We start from the raw sequence: 19,105 nt of genomic DNA, 5'->3' as shown, positions 1-19,105 counted from the left end.
CAGGTTTGATCCCCAGCATCCTATATAGGATATATATATATATATAATCTCCCACCCCCACAAAAAAATAAAAGAAAGAAGAAACATACATGCATGTTCTTTCAAGCTAGCTTAAGATCGCCCATGAAATCAGTGTTTATACCCGGTTTTAAACAAGTGCTTATCATTAAAAGATCTCAGGACAGAGAAGAGGAAATGTTTGGCTTTGGAATGAAAATAACAATGTAAATACAATTCCTAAGATGTCCCATGCATCATTGTGGAAAATGTCATCAAACTTACATGGGTTTACAGAAAAACAGGTGGTTCTCTGAATCCAAACAGAAGCTGGGGAAAAAAAAAAAAGATCCTCAAAGCATGCATGTACACAACCTGACAAAAGAGTAATCATGGGGACCAGAGAGACAGTACAGGGGTTAAGGCCATGCTTTGCACATGGCCAACTTGGATTAATTCCTGGTACCCCATATGGTCCACCCAGCCCCGCCAGGAATTATCCCTGATCACAGAGCCAAGAGTAAGCCATGAGCATGCCAGGTATGACCCAAATCCAAACAAACTAAAAAACAGATTACATTTTTTAAAAAGCAGTTTATTGATTATTTTTTAGGCCACACCCAGCAATGCTCAGGCATTACTCCTGGCTCTGTGCTCAGAAATTGCTCCTGGCAAGCTCAAGGGACCATATGGGATGCCAGGAATCCAACTGGGTCCATTCCGGGTCAGCTGCATGCAAGGCCTTACTTACTGCTGTGCTATCTCTCCGGCCCCAAGATTCACATTTTTGTAAATCACAAATAATTTTTGTGAATCAGTCAATAATGGAAGAAAAGTAAAAATTAAAAAATAAAAACACCTCACTGTCCTTAAAAAGATCTGACAAGGAAAAACGATATACTCAAATCCAAGATTATTTAAAATATGCACTTGCATGTACGCACATCCACACAGACATGCACACACATAGAGTACAGCAGGTAAGGCACTTACTTGCCTTGCATGTAGCCAACTCAAATTCAATCCCTGGCACCTCATATAGTACCCTAAGGACCACCAGGAGTAATTCCTGAGTGCACTGCCAGGATTAAGCCCTGTGCCTTGCTGGGTATGGCCCCCAAACAAACCAAGATAAATGTAATGATGCCCTATTTCAGCCTATGCAGGAATTTCTATTTCACATTTTGAATTGTCTGGTACTAACTAGTAACTAGTAACCATCAGAGGCCCAACCCATGTTACTTCTAAAACAGAAATTAAAGCCAATTCCCATATAGGACAGATTGACCAAGAGATGAATCCATTTCAGCTCTCTTGCACTCCAGATAAATACTAAGTGATCATTTCTGCCTCAATTTCAGGACCCAAATTCAGTTGTTATTTTGGGGAACAAGAATTTTGGGTGCTGGGAGCCGGAGAGATAGTACAACAGCAAGGTGTTTGCCTTGCATGCAGAAGGTCGGTGGTTCAAATCCTGGCATCCCATATGATCCCCAGTGACCGCCAGGGACGATTTCTGAGCATAGAGCCAGGAGTAAACCCTGAGCGCTACCGGGTGTAACCCCAAAACCAAAATAAATAAAAATAAATAAAAATAAAAAAAGAATTTTGGGTGCTAAGGATTGAATGTATTGGTTGCATCGTAAGACAAGCACCCCCAGTTAACCTCTGTCCTATCTCTCTGACCCAAGATTTGAATATTTTGGGTTTTCTAGTTTGTGTTTTGGGTCACACCGGCCAAATCTCAGAGTTTACTCCTGGCTTACTCCATATGGGATGCCAGGGTCCATATGGGTCAGCTGTGTGCAAGGCAAGGACCCTCCCCACTGTACTGTTCCTTCGACCCTGAAATTCGAGATTATTTTTATTTGGGTGTTACACCCAGTGGTGTTCAGGGGTTATACCTGACTCTGCACATGGGAATTGCTTCTGACAGTGTTCAGGAGACCATATGGATGCTGGGATTTTTTTTAATTGAGAAAATTTAGGCCCTCTTGAAATTACACTTTATGTGGCCACAGGCAATGACCTCTTAGATTTTCTCCTCTCCTGGCTTTTATCAAGTTTGACCATGAAGAACAAGTGGGATACCGGAGTTAGTACTGTGGGTAAGTACACGTGACCAGAATTGGATCCCTGATACGCTCTGTGACCTCCCAAATCCTGCCAGGAATAATCCCTGAGCTCAGAGCCAGGAGTAAGCCTGAGAATCACTAGGCATGACCCCTAAACCCAAATCCAAACACTGCAGAGAAAAGTGGTTCAGGAACCAGAGCGATAGCACAGTGGGTAGGGCGTCTGCCTTGCATACACCTGGCCTGGGTTCAATCATTGGCATCCCATGTAGTCGGTTCCCAGAGCCTGCCAGGAACAATTTCTGAGCACAGAGCCAGGAGTGATCTGAGTGCCACCGGGTGTGACCCAAACCCCACCCCCCCCCAAAAAAAAAGGAAAGAAAGAATTTAAAAAGTGGTTTATTCTTGGACACACAAAGAAGATTCCAGATGCAGACAGGAAGAGTAGAAGCTCATAGCATTGTTTTGTTTATTGACATAATTGGAACATTTTGCTGTTAAAACTTGTGTCCACAAACTACTCTAATGACAAAATTAGACCCCCAGCTGTTTCACCTGGATATTTCAGTGTCCAGTTACTCTGAAGGAATGAATGACTTCAAAGGGGGTGGGGGGACAGACTCAGCAACTCAAAGTGATTAGAAAACAGTTCCCTCCCAAGGGCCCCAGGCTAGTCCTTCAGAGGTCCCCCAAATGGAGTTCTGGACTCTGGGCCTCAGAGGGACAAAGAGAAAGCTTCAACTCCTTCCTCCCTCACGGGAAACAGCCAATATCTCAACTCACTATGAGTGAGTTCCAGAAGGAAGGTGCAAATGGAACGAACAACCACAGTAGCAGAATTCACAATTGTGACACAGTTTAGTCGCCAGTTATTACTCAAGGAATCTGATCGACTGTTACCAAGCCACCCTGTCTCCATCCATCCCATTTCTCAACCTTCTTGCCCAGGGACCCATGCAGCACTGGGGATCATACCCAGGGTTCCAGCATACAACTCCTGCACTCCTGCTCTTCTGTACTATCTCCCTGGTCCTGGTGACTTAATTATTTTCCCACTTGCTCTCTCAAGTGTAATACAGAAAACCACGTCTGTTTCACACAAGCCCTGCCCCTGTGCATGCATGAGATGAGCTGTCGGTTAAGAGGTTGATCCTCGCCTCACTCTTCCGCCTTTTGCTGTGCCGACAGGAGCTGCACTTGATACTGAGGGTTGCTAGTTGTACCCCTCTTTTTGCAGATATGACAGGTGAGGCCAGAGAGTGGAGGGAGGAGGTTGTCCGAACTGAGACAGGGAGAACATTTCTTGTTTCTCAAAGTTTTAGGTCTGGGTTTCAGGCACTTCTGTAAAATACCTTCCTCCCTGGTTAAGTCCATTTGAGGGATATCAAAGCAAACGGTGATCCATGAGTGGCATGAGTGACAAATGAGGTCCCCCCCCCCATCTCATGCAGAATACACCATCCTCCCAAAAGGGCTGTTCTTGGAGGAGTCTCACACACACACACACACACACACACACACACACACACACACACACACACACACACACGATTTCCTCCAGGCCATCCTGATTCCTGCTGGCCACCTTCAGAGGTCTGGGAAGGACGTTTTTATAGGCTCCCAGGAAACGAGGCTCCAGAACCTTCTCAGCCACCATCCCTGGCAACCCCTGGCTCTCTGGCATCTTGGAGCCGCATCAGTCTGGAGGTGGCCTTCAGAAGGGGGAGCTGGACTCCCAAGGGGAAGTGCGGGCGAGAGGTCAGATGCTGGCACTGGGCAGAATTTCAAGCGCTGAGTCACCCCCTGGCTGAGTCATTTCTTCAATGACCTTCTCTGGGGTGTGGCTAGACAATTCACCCCCAGAGGGGGTGATCTCTGCCAGTGAGTACAGCAAAGCAATTTTGTTGTTTGGATTTAGGGACCGCAGCCTTGAGTTCTTGTGGGAGGTCAGGAGGTGCCAGGGGTCAGACCTGGTTTTTGCTGGCAAAGCTTGAGTCTTGCTGTGGAGTGCTTGAAGCCAAGTTATGCTTTAGTGGGATTCTGGGACTCACTTTCCTCAACTCTTCCCATCGGTCACGCCCTATTTCTCACTCCATTCCTCTAGATCTGTTCCCTGGATTGTAACCTTGAAAGGGTGTGATCCCAAAACTGGCCAAAGGCCACCTGATCAAAATAAGGAAGACTGGAGGGAGAGCAAGTAGGGGGAAGATCTCAGGACTATGTCCTCTTGCCAAGTTCTGTGCTGGAGGTGGACTCCGGGCTCCCCCTCATTATCCACTGGGTTTAGAACCTCATCTACAGTAGAACTTGGCTTGTATCTCACTGCCAAGGTTCTCTTGGATTCAGTGCCTCAGATCTCCCTCCTCATAACTCCCCTAGTCAGTCAGTCCAGCTCACAAGGAAGAACCAAAACCCCCAACATTCTGCCATGCTTTGGGCTAAATTCAGTCTGGAATCCGAGGGGTGAGGTAAAGTGATTACCCCAGCCTTTCCTGTGCCCCATGAAGATTCTCTGGTTGTAGGGTGAACCTCCAAGACATCCAACACCCCAAAGCTCTGTTGGAAGAATAATTTCTTTCTGGCTTTCCGAGCAGGAAGAAGTGTTGGGGGAAGGGAGAGACTTGGGGGGAAGGGGTGGCATCCAGCCGTTTGGTGACTTAGATCTCAGCCCCTTTCTGGTAAGTACCCCAAAAGCAAGGAACATGAGTTCTGGGTCTTGTGGGCATCTGGCAGGTCCAACCAGCAGCTGGGGTTCTCATGGGGACACAGGCATCTCCCAAAGGGGTAGTAAACCCCTACAGCATAGGGTCTGCTCTGCACATTCCTGGCACATTTGATTTCAGAGCCTAGGGTGGGGCCACGGTGTCTCCTTGCCTTCAAAGGAATCCCAAAGCCCTCTGGAACTGCTCTGACTTCAAAGTGCCCAAGTACCATGTGCCCAGAACCAGGACTGAAAGTGACTGGGCTTAGGCTCAGCAATGGGGCAGGGCATTGGAGGAGGGCAAATGTCCAACTCTTCAGAGGCCAGCTTGCTAGCCCAGGTTTGAGTATACATCTTACTCCAGACCCATGAGTTTCCATGAGCCATGTGGAAGCATGTGTGTGTATATATGAGGGGATGTGTGAATGTGGTGTGTGCACTGCATGTGTGCCACATACTGTGGTCTGTTGTTATGAGAGGTTATGTGTTTTGGGCGTATGTGTGTCTGTGGTAGATGTGGTCATGTGTGCGCTTGAGGTTTGTCTGGGGTGTTCGGGTAAAGTATGAACATGTGTGTCTAGGTACCTGTATGTACTCTGTACAGTGTGTGATGTGCATATTGTATATAGCAGTGTCTACATGATGTGTAGTGTGACAGTGTGTCGATGTGGTGTCTGCTATGTACAGTGGGCATGGGTGCACGTATATGGTAATACAATGGACACAGTATATTATGTGGTGTGTTCAGTGTGGTCTATACAGTGTATTCGGGAAGTTCCCATGTGTATGGAGTATAGTGTGTCTGCGGTTTATGAATGTACTGTGTGTTCTGTGTATGGGGTACTGAGGAAGCGAGGTGCTTGGCCCCTTTCAGGATGCAGCCAGTCCTTCTACTCTGACAGGAATAGCTCACTGGGATATCCCCTCAGAGGCACCAACAGCAAACAGAAGCATCAACGCTACACACAGAAGAACCAAGGACACAGAATTCACCCGTTATAGGAGGAGTGACACCACCACTGAAAAAATTTAAAAAGAAAAAGAAATTTAACTTGAAAGGCAGGAGGAGGGGACGATGAAGGGGCGTAGCCCTTTGTGAGCAAGGGTCTACTGGAAGGGATGCCGGGCGCCTCCCCAGGGCATGCTGGGAGGGGAGAGCCAGAACTCCCAGAAGATGCTGGGAGAACTGGCTGGAGCTGCCACCCCAGGTCATGCTGGGAGGACAGGGCCAGAGCCACCCCCGGGCGTGCTGGGAGGACAGGGCCAGTGCTACCTTCCAGGGCATGCTGGGAAGGCTGACAGAAGCCACTCCCCAGGGCATGCTGAGAGGAGATGCTGGCACTGCCATCCCTGGACATGCTGGGAAGAGGCTGGAGCCCCACCCCCAGTGCCCCAGGGCATGTGCCAGAGCTGCTCTCAGGAGCATGCTGGGGACAGACGCAACATATGTCTGAGGGCTTTAACACCGGCTCCCACTTGAGCCCGAGCCCAAGCCCAGAGAATGGAGTATGAGGAGAGGCCTGGGGCAGCTGCACAGGGGCTGGAGCACAGTCCAAGAGGAGACAGACGGGAGGAGTAGCGAGCAGAGGCCAGCAGGCTCTAGCCAGAGGCGGTAATGTACAGCTGGCTCTTGAGAATGTAGTCGATGACTGGCTGGGCCAGGTAGTCTACGACGTGGCCATCCCCATGCTGCAGGGCCAGCCTAGGGAGAGATGACTGTCTCAGGGTGTGCCACTGCTCCCTAACATCACGGGTGAGCTGACAGTACACCCCACATGCAGAAGGCCTGCCCTGTCCCCCTGTCTGCTTGCCTTTGGTTCTATGGATTTGTCTTGGGGACCCGACCCTGTGGTGCTGGAGAAGGAACTGGGGCTCCCTACCCTTTTCATTGTTCTTGGGTATCAAGGCAAGAAATTCTGTTCTTAGCCCATAAGAATGGGCCCAGAGAGCATAAATTAAGCCCCTTGACCCAAATAAACATCTGTTTTCTAATTTTGGGGCTCTGTGTTGGGGAGGGAAGAAGGGGTTTGGGCCTCCCCTAAAGGTGCTTAGGTATTATCCATGTGAGGAATTTGCACCTGGAACAGCTCCATAACTAACTTCATCTCATTTTAAATGTCAACCGGGTTTCTCCCAATTCAATTTTCTATCCGTTCCTCAAACTAGAAATCATCTGCCCACCCCCTCAAGCTTGCTAAGACTGTGGAGCAGCTCATTACGAAGTCAAGGGGCACACAAATGAGTTTCACTGGTAACTAAAGAGGGAAGGTTGGGGTAGGAACCATCCACCCACATACCTGCTCTTGGTTGAGCTGACCACAGACATGGGATGATTGATGTCATCCTTCACCACCATGATGTTGTTCTGGGGATACAACAGAGAGAGGATATGGTCAATTATTCTCTGGTCTCCTCTACCTTTCCCGAGAAAGGCCCAGACTACTTCTAGCAGCCAAAAGGAAGACTCACTTTGTACTTGCGGAGTATTGAGGAGTGATTCATGATCCGATCTGTGTCTGCTGCATCTCGGGGAACCACCACAATCCCAAAGTCCCCTACGATCACCTCCATCTGAGGGGAGGAAGGGAATGTGGGAGAGAGGAAGGGAATGAGGGGAGAAGGGAAGAGGAGGAGGGAGGGAAAGAATGAGGGAAAAGGAAAGGAAGCAAGAAGGAAAGAAGGAGGGGAGGAAAAGGAACGGAAGGGGAGGAAAAGGGAAGGAAAGGAGCCAGAGAAGGAAAGAGGGAGAGGAAAGAGAGAGGAGGGAGGAAGGAACAGAGAGACAGAGAGAAAGGGCACAGGGTAGAGATCCTTTTGGTGAGGTCAGACTCCAAAGATTCCCAGCACCTCCTTGGGGAGCCTCCAAAGCTCCCAAACTTTCAGCCATACACACCTTAGTAACAGGATGGATGACAGGGTTACCTCCTGGCATGGGTGATTCCATAGTACCTCAACTGCCTGGGGCAGGTACACACTGTCTGTGCCTCGACATCACCCTCCCATGCCCAGACACAGGTTCAATCCCCTGCATGCTTGGTCCCCAAGCACTGTCAGGAGTAATCTCTGAACAGAGCTTGGAGTAGCCCCAGGCACTGCTGGGTGTGACCCAAGTTAAAAAAAATTTAATAAAACAAAACAAAACAAAAAACGCATTAAGGGGCCGGCAAGGTGGCGCTAGAGGTAAGGTGTCTGCCTTGCAAGCGCTAGCCAAGGAAGGACCATGGTTCGATCCCCCCCAGCATCCCATATGGTCCCCCAAGCCAGGAGCGATTTCTGAGCGCTTAGCCAGGAGTAACCCCTGAGCATCAAATGGGTGTGGCCCGAAAAACAAACAAACAAACAAACAAAAACACATTAAAAAGAATTGGGAGCTATAAGGCTAGAGTACAGCCAGTAGCATGCTTGTCTTGCAAGTGGCTAACCTGGGTTTGATCCCCAGCATCCCACATAGTACAACCAGCAGTTCCTGAGTGAAGAGCCAGGAGTAAGCCCTAAGCAACGCTGGGTATGGGGTGTGGTTCCAACCCCCCACCCCAAACCTGAGAGCTGGAAGGAGTACAGCAGTACTGAGCTTGCCTTGTATTCAACAGTCCTGGGTTCAATCTAGAATCCTGGAGAAAAATCCCTGTCAGCATCACACACCTTAGGCGCCCTCTGCTGGCAACCCAGGTATTTCCATTCCAGAAAATTACAGGATATTGGAGCTGGGAGCTGGGAGTATGGCTGGGCGATGGCTTTGTGTGACTCCTGGAGTCTATCTACAACCAATCAACAGCAGAATAGATCCTTTTCTCTGCTTTTTTTCCACTCAGAAGTCTGCTTGAGTGCTGTCTTGTACCATCAAACATTTTTAGAAGGACTGGAAAAAGTACACAGAAGAGGATGCTTGCTTTGAAGACAATCCCATAAGGCCCCAAACCATGTCAGGAGTAATCCCTGAGCACAAGGCCAGGAGTCAGCCCTGATCACTACCAGATGTGGTTCAAACCCTCCCAAAAAAATTGATAAATTAAAAAGGGGGGGCTGGAGCAAAATAGCACAGCAGGGAGGACACTTGCCTGGCACACAGCTGACCTGCATTCAATCCCTGGCATCTCATATGGTCCCCAACGCCAGCCAGGAGTTATTTCTGAGTGCAGAGCCAGCTAAGAAACCAGAGACTCGGGTCATGGGGACCAGCACCCTTAGGTCCCAAGTCTGGGGACAATGGACAGAAGAGGTCAGCTTTGTGCAGATGTGACAAGAATCTACCAGTTCCCTCCAATCTGGAGAGAAATTGGGTCCTCTGTAACCCTTCCCAGGAGACCCCAGCTAAGAATTGGGGCTGCTCCTGGATGGCTGCTGAGTCCCCTCTGACACTGTCTTACTCACTCTTCCCCTTGGGGCCATTGCTCTGAGATTACCTGACCTCACCCCATGCATCCACAAAGGTTCAAATACCCATCTACCCCCAGTGACCTCTAACCTGTGATACCTCCTGGGTTTCTTCATTACCATTAGAAATTTCTACCCATTTCCCCCTGGAAACGCAGAGGTGCAGGTGAAGGAGACTCACCACACAGTGCTTGGGAAACCATATCTGCCTCACTGGCCCATGGGAGCAGGAGGTTTAATTCAGGGCCAGAGGATGTGGGACTGCAGCCCATGAGAGTCCTCCAACCACTGCAAAGCTGTGCTGCTAGGGGATCCTGCAGTGCTGGAGAGGAAGTGGGGTCTCATACATACAGTTGACGGTCCCCTCTTCTTCCTCATATCCCAGCCCTACAGTTCACACTTTTTGTTCTGGGGCCATACCTGGCAATGGTCAGGGCTTATTCCTGGTTCTATGCTCAGGGATCACTACTACTGGAGAGCTGGGATGAGGTGGGGACCATATAGGATGTCAATAACCAAATCTGGGATTGCTATGTACAAGGCAAGCGCCATTCCCGCTGTGCTATGGCTCTGATCCTGGAAAGTTTTGATGGAAATATTCCCCCTTCAGTAGAGCTCATGAGGGCACTTTTGGCCTCTACAATGTCCCCTGAGGGAAAACTTTTATCTACATCTGAGCAGGTTTGAATAAACAAACAAAAAGAACCTTCTAGAAGCCACAGGGTGGCAGCGGTGGGTGGGAACTGGGACTGCTGAAATAAGACTCCTCATTCAGTCAAGAATTTCAGGGCAGAGGTCAAGGCACTGTGTGGGTAGCATTCCCTGGGTGATTGTCTCTGGGCAAATCAGTGAATCACTCTACAAAGGGTTTTCCCAGAATCCATCAACCCCACTCCTTTTCTCAATGAAAGGAGAGTGTCAGGGAATTCCAGAGTCAAAGAAAAGGTCTGCAAGACAGCCTGCAGAGAACTGGAAACCCTCTCACTTCCTTATTGGCACAGGGTGAGGGACCCTTCCAACCCCCTCTAACCTGAACCCTCTGATAAAAACCATCTGAAGCCCCAAAGTCAAATATTTGTCTTTGTTTTCTGTGTCCCAGGGGGCCCTGAGATTTCTCCCCCTGTGGCCAGACCCCCCAGCCTTTCCTCTCTTTCTTTTCTTTGGAAACTTTCACACAGCAGGTTAGTGTAGAAATCAAAGCTGGGCTTGAGCAGGTTAGAAACAGCCAACTCCTCCCACCCCCCTTGCATCTCTCCTAGTAACGCCTCACCCATTTCACCTTCAGCTTTTCACTCCTTTTGGTTAAACATTGACTCTCGTTCACAGAAAATGCAAATGCCACTCAAGAGCAAGAAAAGACCTTACACTGACTGCTCTAGGCAGCAGATTGGTTCCATAGTCCGAAGCTCCCCTGGCAGGGGAGACAATGCCACTGGACTTAGGGAAGGAGACCCAGGTTCCAGCCCAGGAACCACATGACTCCTCCTGAACCAAATGGGGTTCCTGGGAACAAAGCTGGGTCAGCTGCATGCAAGAAAGTACATTACCTGATGGACTATCTCTCCAGCCCTCAGTTGAATCAATTATTTCCCCCTTGGGTACAATCAAGCACCCACATTATTATCTATAATGATGATAATATTAATAATATATAATATAATATTAATAATAATATATTATTATCTATGGATGCTACAATTATTTCCCCCTTGGATACTTTAAATAGATTTAAAGTACCACCAGGCTGTCTTATGCCAGTCATGGATGTTAACTTATTAGGGGGGTGATTAGTTCATAATAAATACAGCTCTCAAGTCAACACATTATCCACAGAAAACCAACTGTAGGTCAATTATACCTCAATGAACATGGTATTGGGGAGGAAAAACAAAACAAGACCAAAAACAGGGAGGCCAAGAGAGGCTGAGGGACTTGAGCTGGGTTATACAACAGCATTTTAACAGAAAGCTCTGGGTTTTCATCAGCATGCATCAGGGGACAAGCTCTCTGAGACTGGGGTCCCACCAGCACAGAACTGTCTGGGAGAAAGGGGAAGACACTGGCAAAACCCTGCAGTGGCAGTCAGTCAACCAGAGCTGTCCAATCATTCAAGAGCTGGACTTCCGGTTCCTGTCTGCTATACTTCCGGTTTCTTATCCTGTATTTCCAGTTCCTGTCCATCATCCCCCGAGATTCCTATTAACCTTTGTCCTCAATATCTTCCTTTTTGTTCCTGAGGAGGAGACTGAGGGGGCGGTTACCACCTCTCACAAGCTCCCCATAAGAAATCTGAGAAATACAATCTGCATCCATTTCCAAGGGAGGAAGGTTCGGGTTAAGCCTCTGTCCCCTCCAGCTGTATCAGCACCAGCACAGCATGAACATTCCAGCACCAATGGGCTAAAGTCTAGAGCTGGGTGGTGTAAGAGTCTTGGAAGATCTAAGATAGGAAATCAACTCCAGGTGATCCCCTGTTCCTTCCACTTGCTCCCTGTCCCATCATCCATGTCCTCATCCTCCCCACCTACCTCTTTTCCTTCTGGGGTCTCCCCATTCTCCCCAGGAGCCCATCCCTTAGTACTTACATCAGCCTCATTCCAGAGTCCTGGGATGCAGAAAGACTCTAGAAGGTCACTCCCACACAGCAGCAGGATTCGCAGCTCTGCAAGGGGACAGAGTTTGCAAAGGGAGTCAGCAGGACCTCTGGAGCACCAGCACCCCACCAGGCACTGGGATGAAACCCAGTGGCCCCTGGTCCCTCAGGTCCCTGTAGGGAGGAATCTGCACACTGGGAACAGCTGAGGGAAACATGATCTGTGGGTGCTAAATCAGTATTTATGGGGCATCCCAGCTAGGATGGAGCCAGATAGAGCTGGATGGAGCCAGACAAGAGCCAGACAGAGCCTAATGGAGTAGAATAGTGTAAAATAAAAATATCCGGGAGGGGTGAGATTCCCCCCAGGCACCATGTTTCTAACCCCTTAGGCAGACGGATCTGATGAAGCAGGGTAGCAGTGGAGAAATAATACCAAGCAGTCAGAAAAGATATTCATTGGAGTCAGCCTACTTTTTGCCTCATGGCCTCTCTGCCATGTGCTTTCTCTGCCCACCTCAAAAGCCAGCACTTTCTCTCTTTATTCTTCAGATCCAAACCAAATCCACCAGGGTGGGGGAAGGTCCTGTAATCCAGGTGGACTTTTACATATCAAAGGTCTAGGCAAGGGGAAAAGGAAGTTGGAGGAGCACCTTTGTTTAGGGTTGTTAACTTACAGGATGGAACTAGGATGGATCTAGATAGAGCAAGAAGGATCTGGAGGGAGGAAGATGGAGCAAGACAGGGCCAGAAAGAGAACCGAACAGAGTGGGATGAAGCTGGATAGAACTGAATGGAGCTGGATGGAGAGGGGATAGAGCAGGGATGGGGTGAATTGGAGCCAGGAAGGCTCAGGATGGAACTGGATAGAGGGAGATGGAGCCAGAGAGAGTGAGATGAAGCCAAATAAAGTGAGATAGAACAAGTTGATCCCCGTGGCATTCATCATATTCTGAAAGCTCAGGATGGTGTTCCTGGGGCCTCTGCTTCAAACTCAAGCATCACCCAAGCAGGGCTTCTCAGCAGAGCTGGGGGCTCTGAGTGCACCCACAAGGCAGCCAAGTGCATCAGAGCAAAGGGGTTGGAGGGCAGGCTGGGCCCTTCCTGACACCCAGGCCCAAATATGCAGAAGCCCCCTTGCTCTTTCTAGCTAAACAGCAGAAAAGGGGTCTAGAGCAATATCACAGAGGGTAGGGCATTTGGCTTGCAAACAGCCAAACCGGGTTCAATCTCTGATGTCCTATACTGTCCCCTGAGCACTGCCAGGAATTATCCCTGAACAGAGTCAGGAGTAACGACTGAGCACCTCTGGGTGTGGTTCAAAAACAACAACAACAACAAAAGAGCAGAAAAGTGGTCCTGCCCCCAGGCTCCTGAAGGGTTCTCAGAGCACAGATCTGCACCTTGCATGCCAGATAGTGGCAGAATGCGGATGGTCATCATCTTACCCACTGCCCCCAAAACAGAAAGCACAATCAAAACAGCCACAGGGGATACCGGAATCATGACTATTCTATGTCTCCGTGACTTTGTTGAATATCTATGAACTTCCTTGCTGTGTCCTTGTCACAATGCAGCCCAGTGACAAATGTGTTTGTGTATTGTATGTGTGTGTGTGTGTGTGTGTGTGTGTGTGCGCGTGCGCGTGTGCGTGCGCAAGAACCTCAGTTGAGCCTGGTCGCAGAGTTCATTTCTGAGCTCCTTTATTCCTCTCCACACCTCAAGTATCCCCTGCCACCACAACTCTTCCCCCATCATCTCTCCAGGTTCTACATGCTGAGAGGCTGGTCAAGAGCCTCAGCCAGAGTAGGTCCTAGACTTTCACTACAACTGGAGAATGAGAGGCAGGGAGAGTACTCAAAGGACTGGAGCTCAAGCTTTGCACTAATAAACTGCGGGAATGATCCCTGGTACCACAGGTCCCCTCAGCATTACTGAGCAAGCAGCAGATATGACCAGGGACATGGCTCAACAAGTAAGGGACATGCCCTGCATGTAAAACACTGGGTGCAACCTGGCACTGCCCAAAACATGGGAAGTTCAGGGCTAGCACTATAGTACAGCAGGAGGGCATTTGCCTTGCAGGGGGCTGACCCAAGTTCAATTTCCAGCACCGTATAAGATTCCCCATCATCCCCCCAAAACCTGCCAAGTTGGAAAGATTTCACAAAGTGGGCATTGGGGGCTGGAGAGATGCTCAAAACATCTCAAACCAACTGGTCCCTTAATCTGGGAGAAGAGGTGGCCCCAAAACTTACAATAGCCATAAAAGGGGGGCTGGGAGATGTCTTGAGGTGGGTCACTTCTCTAGACCCTTTGCTCCACCCCTGTACCCAGGACCCAGCCTCCTTATCAAGCACTGGAAACTGCACTCCCCTGCAAGGAATCTTAGCTATGTGACCCTGACCCCACAAATCCCTGGCTGCCAGCTCTCCCTGCACCCTGAGACAGCGCCACCTGGCCCACAAAGACCATGGATCAGTCTTGCCAGTGCCAGGCAAACAGCCATGAGGGTGTGGCTCCTTTGTCTGTGGGAGAAAGGAAGCTCCTTAGTTCTCTGCACTGGGCTCAGGACAGGAGACTGGGCAGACCGGGCAAGGCCAGGGCAAATGGAAGATGAGATCACAGAAGTACCTGGAAACCATAAAGCAGGAATCAAGAAGGGAGAAATAGGGCCCGGAGAGATAGCACAGCGGCATTTGCCTTGCAAGCAGCCAATCCAGGACCAAAGGTGGTTGGTTCGAATCCCGGTGTCCCATATGGTCCCCCGTGCCTGCCAGGAGCTATTTCTGAGCAGACAGCCAGGAGTAACCCCTGAGCACTGCCAGGTGTGGTCCAAAAACAAAAACAAAAACAAAAACAAACAAACAAACAAAAAACAAGAAGGGAGAAATAGACATAAAATAGACATTAACTAACTTGGGGATGCTGTAGCCCTGAGTTCTGTAGCTAGGGCTACAGAGGAGGAGATGGATGGATGACTGTTGGCTAAAGAGTCCTGCTCCCACATTTTAAAGAAAGGTAGAACACAAAGCCTGACATGTTCTCCAGAGCAGCCAGGAGGTCAAATGCCACATTTGGGGGCCCTCAAATAGAGACACAGATGAGGGGGTGCAGAAAGGATTTTTACATAAAAAATTTTCTTGAGGCTGTGGAGGATAATTTCTAAGTGCTACTTGTTAGAAGGGAATGTAAGTTTAGAATTAACTGCTGCTGTTTCGCTTCTGTAACCTAGCTTTGTTATAGACATAACTGCAGCTATGACAGGCCTCAGATATGCGGCAGAAGGAACTAGGCCAGAATAACCAGTTCCAGGAGCTTCGAGGGCACATACTAGGACAGTTAGATAAACAAGCAATACCTGGGGGGGGGGGGGTCAGTGGACAATAAACCTTATGTAACTGCATGCCAAAGTTCTGGGCACCTAGCAGGTATTTAAACCTGTTTAACCCCAACCAGTTTAAACCTGGTTGATGCACATATATTAAGAATCTATAGTGTTACTACTACTAGCTTGAAGCTCCAAGAGCCCTATAAAAGAGCTTGTAAGTCCCATCAGGTTCGTTGCCCCCTAGGAGAGGTGCAGCCCCAGCATGCTGGCAACTGAATAAACTCCCTTGCTCATTGCACTACTGCTATCTCCCTGGTCCTTATGGGTTGAATCTCTAATCCAGAGCTAACACCTGGAGGCTCATCTGGGATCCTGACACACAGAGATAGAGCACAATGAAACAGTGGGGAGGAAAAGCTCGAGCAAAATGGTAAAAACCCACAGTAAAAACCCTGATGGAAATTCCAGGGTCAGCTGTAAATCCCAACAGAAATTCTGAGGTCAACTGTAGTTCTGTAAAAAGCCTTCAGGATAGTGCCAGCAAAGGACCTAGACAGACTCACTAGAAAGGTTCCCGGCCAAGTGTTTGAGAGACATCCCAACTCCCCAAAAACCATTAACAGGAATTCCAGAGTCAGTATTCTCAGCCAATCTGTATATGTCTACTTGTGTGTGTGTGTGTGTGTGTGTGTGTGTGTGTGTGTGTGTGTGTGTGTGTGTGTGTGTGTGTGTCTGTCTGTCTTTGTGTCTGCTGTGCTATTTCCAAGTCTGATGTTAATTGCTCTCCCAGAGACAGACAGGCCAGGGTGTGGCAGGGGAGGGGTTATAAACACTAGACAATTCTCAAAATGGCCGTCAGGACTTAAATTTGTCCTTTTGATCAATCTTAAACTGCTTTCCTGACATTCTTAAATGAAGGGAGGATCAATTGAGGTTATCTGCATGTGTGTGGTGAGTGAAAGAGCCATCGGGTACAGACACAACCTCTGCAGCCAGCTCCAAGGGAAAAGCATGAATCTATACCCTTTCTCTTCTTTCTATTAACGCTTCAGATCTCTGAGTATTTCCATGGGAACATGGCATCAGAGAGGGCCTGTGTGGCACCAGGCAGTGTGGGCTGGATAGGGCAGGAGGTAGGCAAGGGCCGAGGGCAGGGTGCCAGCCTGGCCCCTTCCAACTGTGGAGTTAGTTGAAGAGCAGAAGAGATGAGACCAATTTTGCTGAATGAGAACAGAAAAGTGTTACTCTGGATGGTAAAAAGGAATTATTATGGCATTGGGCATTGAGAGACTTTGGAAACACAGACGTGAAGGAGTTAAAATCCTCTTGAGAAGAGGCTAGGAAAGCCCAAGATTGAGCTCTCTCTTTTATCACTCACCCCTCAGGAATTCCTCAACTTTGGACATTTATTGAGTCTTTGTTACAAACTATTAGGGGGAAAAAAATGGGCTTTTTAAATTTCAACTGGGGGAAAATTCCTCTAATTCGGTGGTTTCTAAGAATAAAGAATAAGGTGGAACATGTTGCAAATTATTGTGGTTAGCTTTTATTAAAAACAATATTGTTGGGGCCCGGAGAGATAGCACAGCGGCGCTTGCCTTGCAAGCAGCCGATCCAGGACCAAAAGTGGTTGGTTCGAATCCCGGTGTCCCATATGATCCCCCGTGCCTGCCAGAAACTATTTCTGAGCAGACAGCCAGGAGTAAACCCTGAGCACTGCCGGGTGTGACCCAAAAACAAAAAACAAAAAACAAAACAAAAAAAAAAAACACAAAACAAAACAATATTGTTAATTTTGTGAGTGCATAATATTGTTAAGGTAAGTAAATAGCGTTAAGTGTGAAAATCTCAATGATTCATGGTAAACTTAGTAAAGCTTTCTTGCTGAATGTAATGGTACTTTATTGTAAACATCCAAAAGATGGGAAAAATCTATAGAACTGATTCAAAGGTTCCAAATTAACAGAGGGAAGTTTCACATTTCCCTCCTACAGCTGCAGTGCTGGATTCTAGCTTGCTAACTTGGGAAACTGGTGTGCCCTAAAGGGATAAGAGGATAGTGGGTTTTTTTGGTTTTTTGTTTGTTTGTTTGTTTGTTTTGGGCCACATCCAGTGATACTCAGGGGTTACTCCTGGCTATGTGCTCAGAAATTGCTCATGGCTCGGGGGACCATATGGGACACTGGGGACAGAACCCAGGTCTGTCCTGGGTCAGCTGTGTGCAAAGCAAATGCCATACCGCTGTGCTATCACTTCAGCACAGAGGGTAGTGTTTTATGCAAAAAGTTAATCAATTTAAGAATGTTGGGTAAAAAAAAGGAAGGGAATTCTGTGAAAGTGTGACCAGCTGGTTACAAATTGGAATGAAGGAAAGTTACAGAATGAATATGAAAGAATGTACAGAAGGTTTGAGGTATGTGAACTAAGGGGTAAAATTCACATGGTCAAACTGGATTGTTATTAGTGTGTCTCTAAATTAGAAATGATCTAATGTTTTTTTATAGAGAATTCTTTAGATAAGGAGCTTAGATGCTCTAAACTCATGTTACAGTGTTCTTGGAAATTGGACCTATAGAAATTACAGGAAATCAAGGGGTTTTGTTTTTGTTTTTGTTTTGTTTGTTTTTTGGGCCACACCCAGTGACACTCAGGAGTTACTCCTGGCTATCCACTCAGAAATTGCTCCTGGCTTGGAGGACCATATGTGACGCCAAGGGATTGAACTAGGTGAGCAAGGGCAAGGCAGACGCCTTAAGGTTTGTGCTATCGCGCCAGCCCCAGGAAATCAAGGTTTTAAAATAACATGCATAATGGTTGTTCTGTGTGTTTTGTAAATTGAGAAATAATGCTTTTTCTCTTTTCTTGGCACCTTCAGTATTTTGAAGCTTCATGGTATTATGTTGATTTGAATAAATACAGGCATAAAGTTTTCCTCTCTGTAGTGGGGATCACTCCCCGCAAACAGACAGGAAATCTTAAAAGTCAGTGAGGGAACCCCAGAGCCCTCTTTCAGGAAAACAGAATTAAAAGGGGTTGAGGTTAAGTGAAAAGCAGGTCCAGTACTGTTACAAGGACTCTGCTGATCTCAGGAAGACCAGAGAGGTGGATTGGCCTAGGGAAATCGGAGGTCATCTAGGAATGTCTGGATCTGCCTGGACTGGGCTCTCAGGATTGAGAAAATTTCTGGAGACCAGAATCTCTTCTCTCTGAACCTTGGAGAGGGCTGAGACAAGCTCCCTCCAGGATACTCCTACAGAAGATGAGAGGCCGAGGGATCAGCTTCAGCTCATTATGTTGACCCAACCTTCACATCTTTACATTGGTGATGCCTGGGTAACCCTGACATGACAAGTAAAGTATTAATGCTTTACTGGTAAACCACTTGCTATATCTTTGACCAATCCCCCAAATTACTTGTAAATAATGGGGTCCCCAAAAGGAGATTTCTCCAGTCTTGCTGGGTTTATGCAAAGGAACAAGCCAAGTTTATTAAGCCATCTGGCAAGGTTTGGTGTGAAGGTGGGGGTCAAAACTATTTTTCTGTAGCTGATTAAATTAAATGCATTCTACTGGTCTGAACTTAAAGTCCACTCCTCTTGGGTAATTTATACAAGAAGTACTTATTGGTTATAATAGACTGGTAATGATAAACTGAAAGCTGTACATGTGATCATTAATCTGGGTGGAATAATGGGAGCCAGAACATTACCAGGGAGAACTTAGGCTGAATAGGACAGTAGGAGAAGTAACACAGCTATGTTTTATTTTCTGTCACTAAACCTAGTGAGGGTCTTGGGTCTCCTCTCCAGGCAACACCTATAACATTAAAGAGAATATCTCAAGGAAAACTGACTTTACATAGATGCCTAAATGCTCAGGAGCAGGTATAATGCTATGCTTTTGTTTCTGTTGTTTAACTTCTGTGCTATCATTCCAGAGGGATCTCCATCCTCCCAAGGATAGAGAGGACCATTTACTGCTCCAGGGCCTGATTAGTTTAAATAACATTCTCCTGTCTAATTGATCTGATTTTT

The 19,105-nt window shown here is 47.7% G+C and overlaps 1 protein-coding gene across 1 annotated transcript in view; it reads right to left on the bottom strand.

The window, feature by feature from the left end:
- Window positions 1-5,747: 5,747 nt before the first annotated feature.
- Window positions 5,748-19,105, bottom strand: part of NMNAT2 (nicotinamide nucleotide adenylyltransferase 2) — a 53,056-nt gene continuing 39,698 nt past the window's right edge. The window contains exons 8-11 of the mRNA XM_049776575.1: window positions 11,733-11,809; window positions 7,243-7,344; window positions 7,071-7,138; window positions 5,748-6,475 (exon numbers count right to left, since the gene is read on the bottom strand). Of these exons, the coding sequence (XP_049632532.1) occupies window positions 6,373-6,475; window positions 7,071-7,138; window positions 7,243-7,344; window positions 11,733-11,809 (350 nt within the window). The 3' untranslated portion in view covers window positions 5,748-6,372. The remainder of the gene's footprint in view (window positions 6,476-7,070; window positions 7,139-7,242; window positions 7,345-11,732; window positions 11,810-19,105) is intronic.

The sequence above is a fragment of the Suncus etruscus genome, chromosome 7 (genome assembly GCF_024139225.1).
Source record: "Suncus etruscus isolate mSunEtr1 chromosome 7, mSunEtr1.pri.cur, whole genome shotgun sequence".
Lineage (NCBI taxonomy): Eukaryota > Metazoa > Chordata > Mammalia > Eulipotyphla > Soricidae > Suncus > Suncus etruscus.
This window is presented reverse-complemented; position numbering and strand designations above follow the sequence as displayed.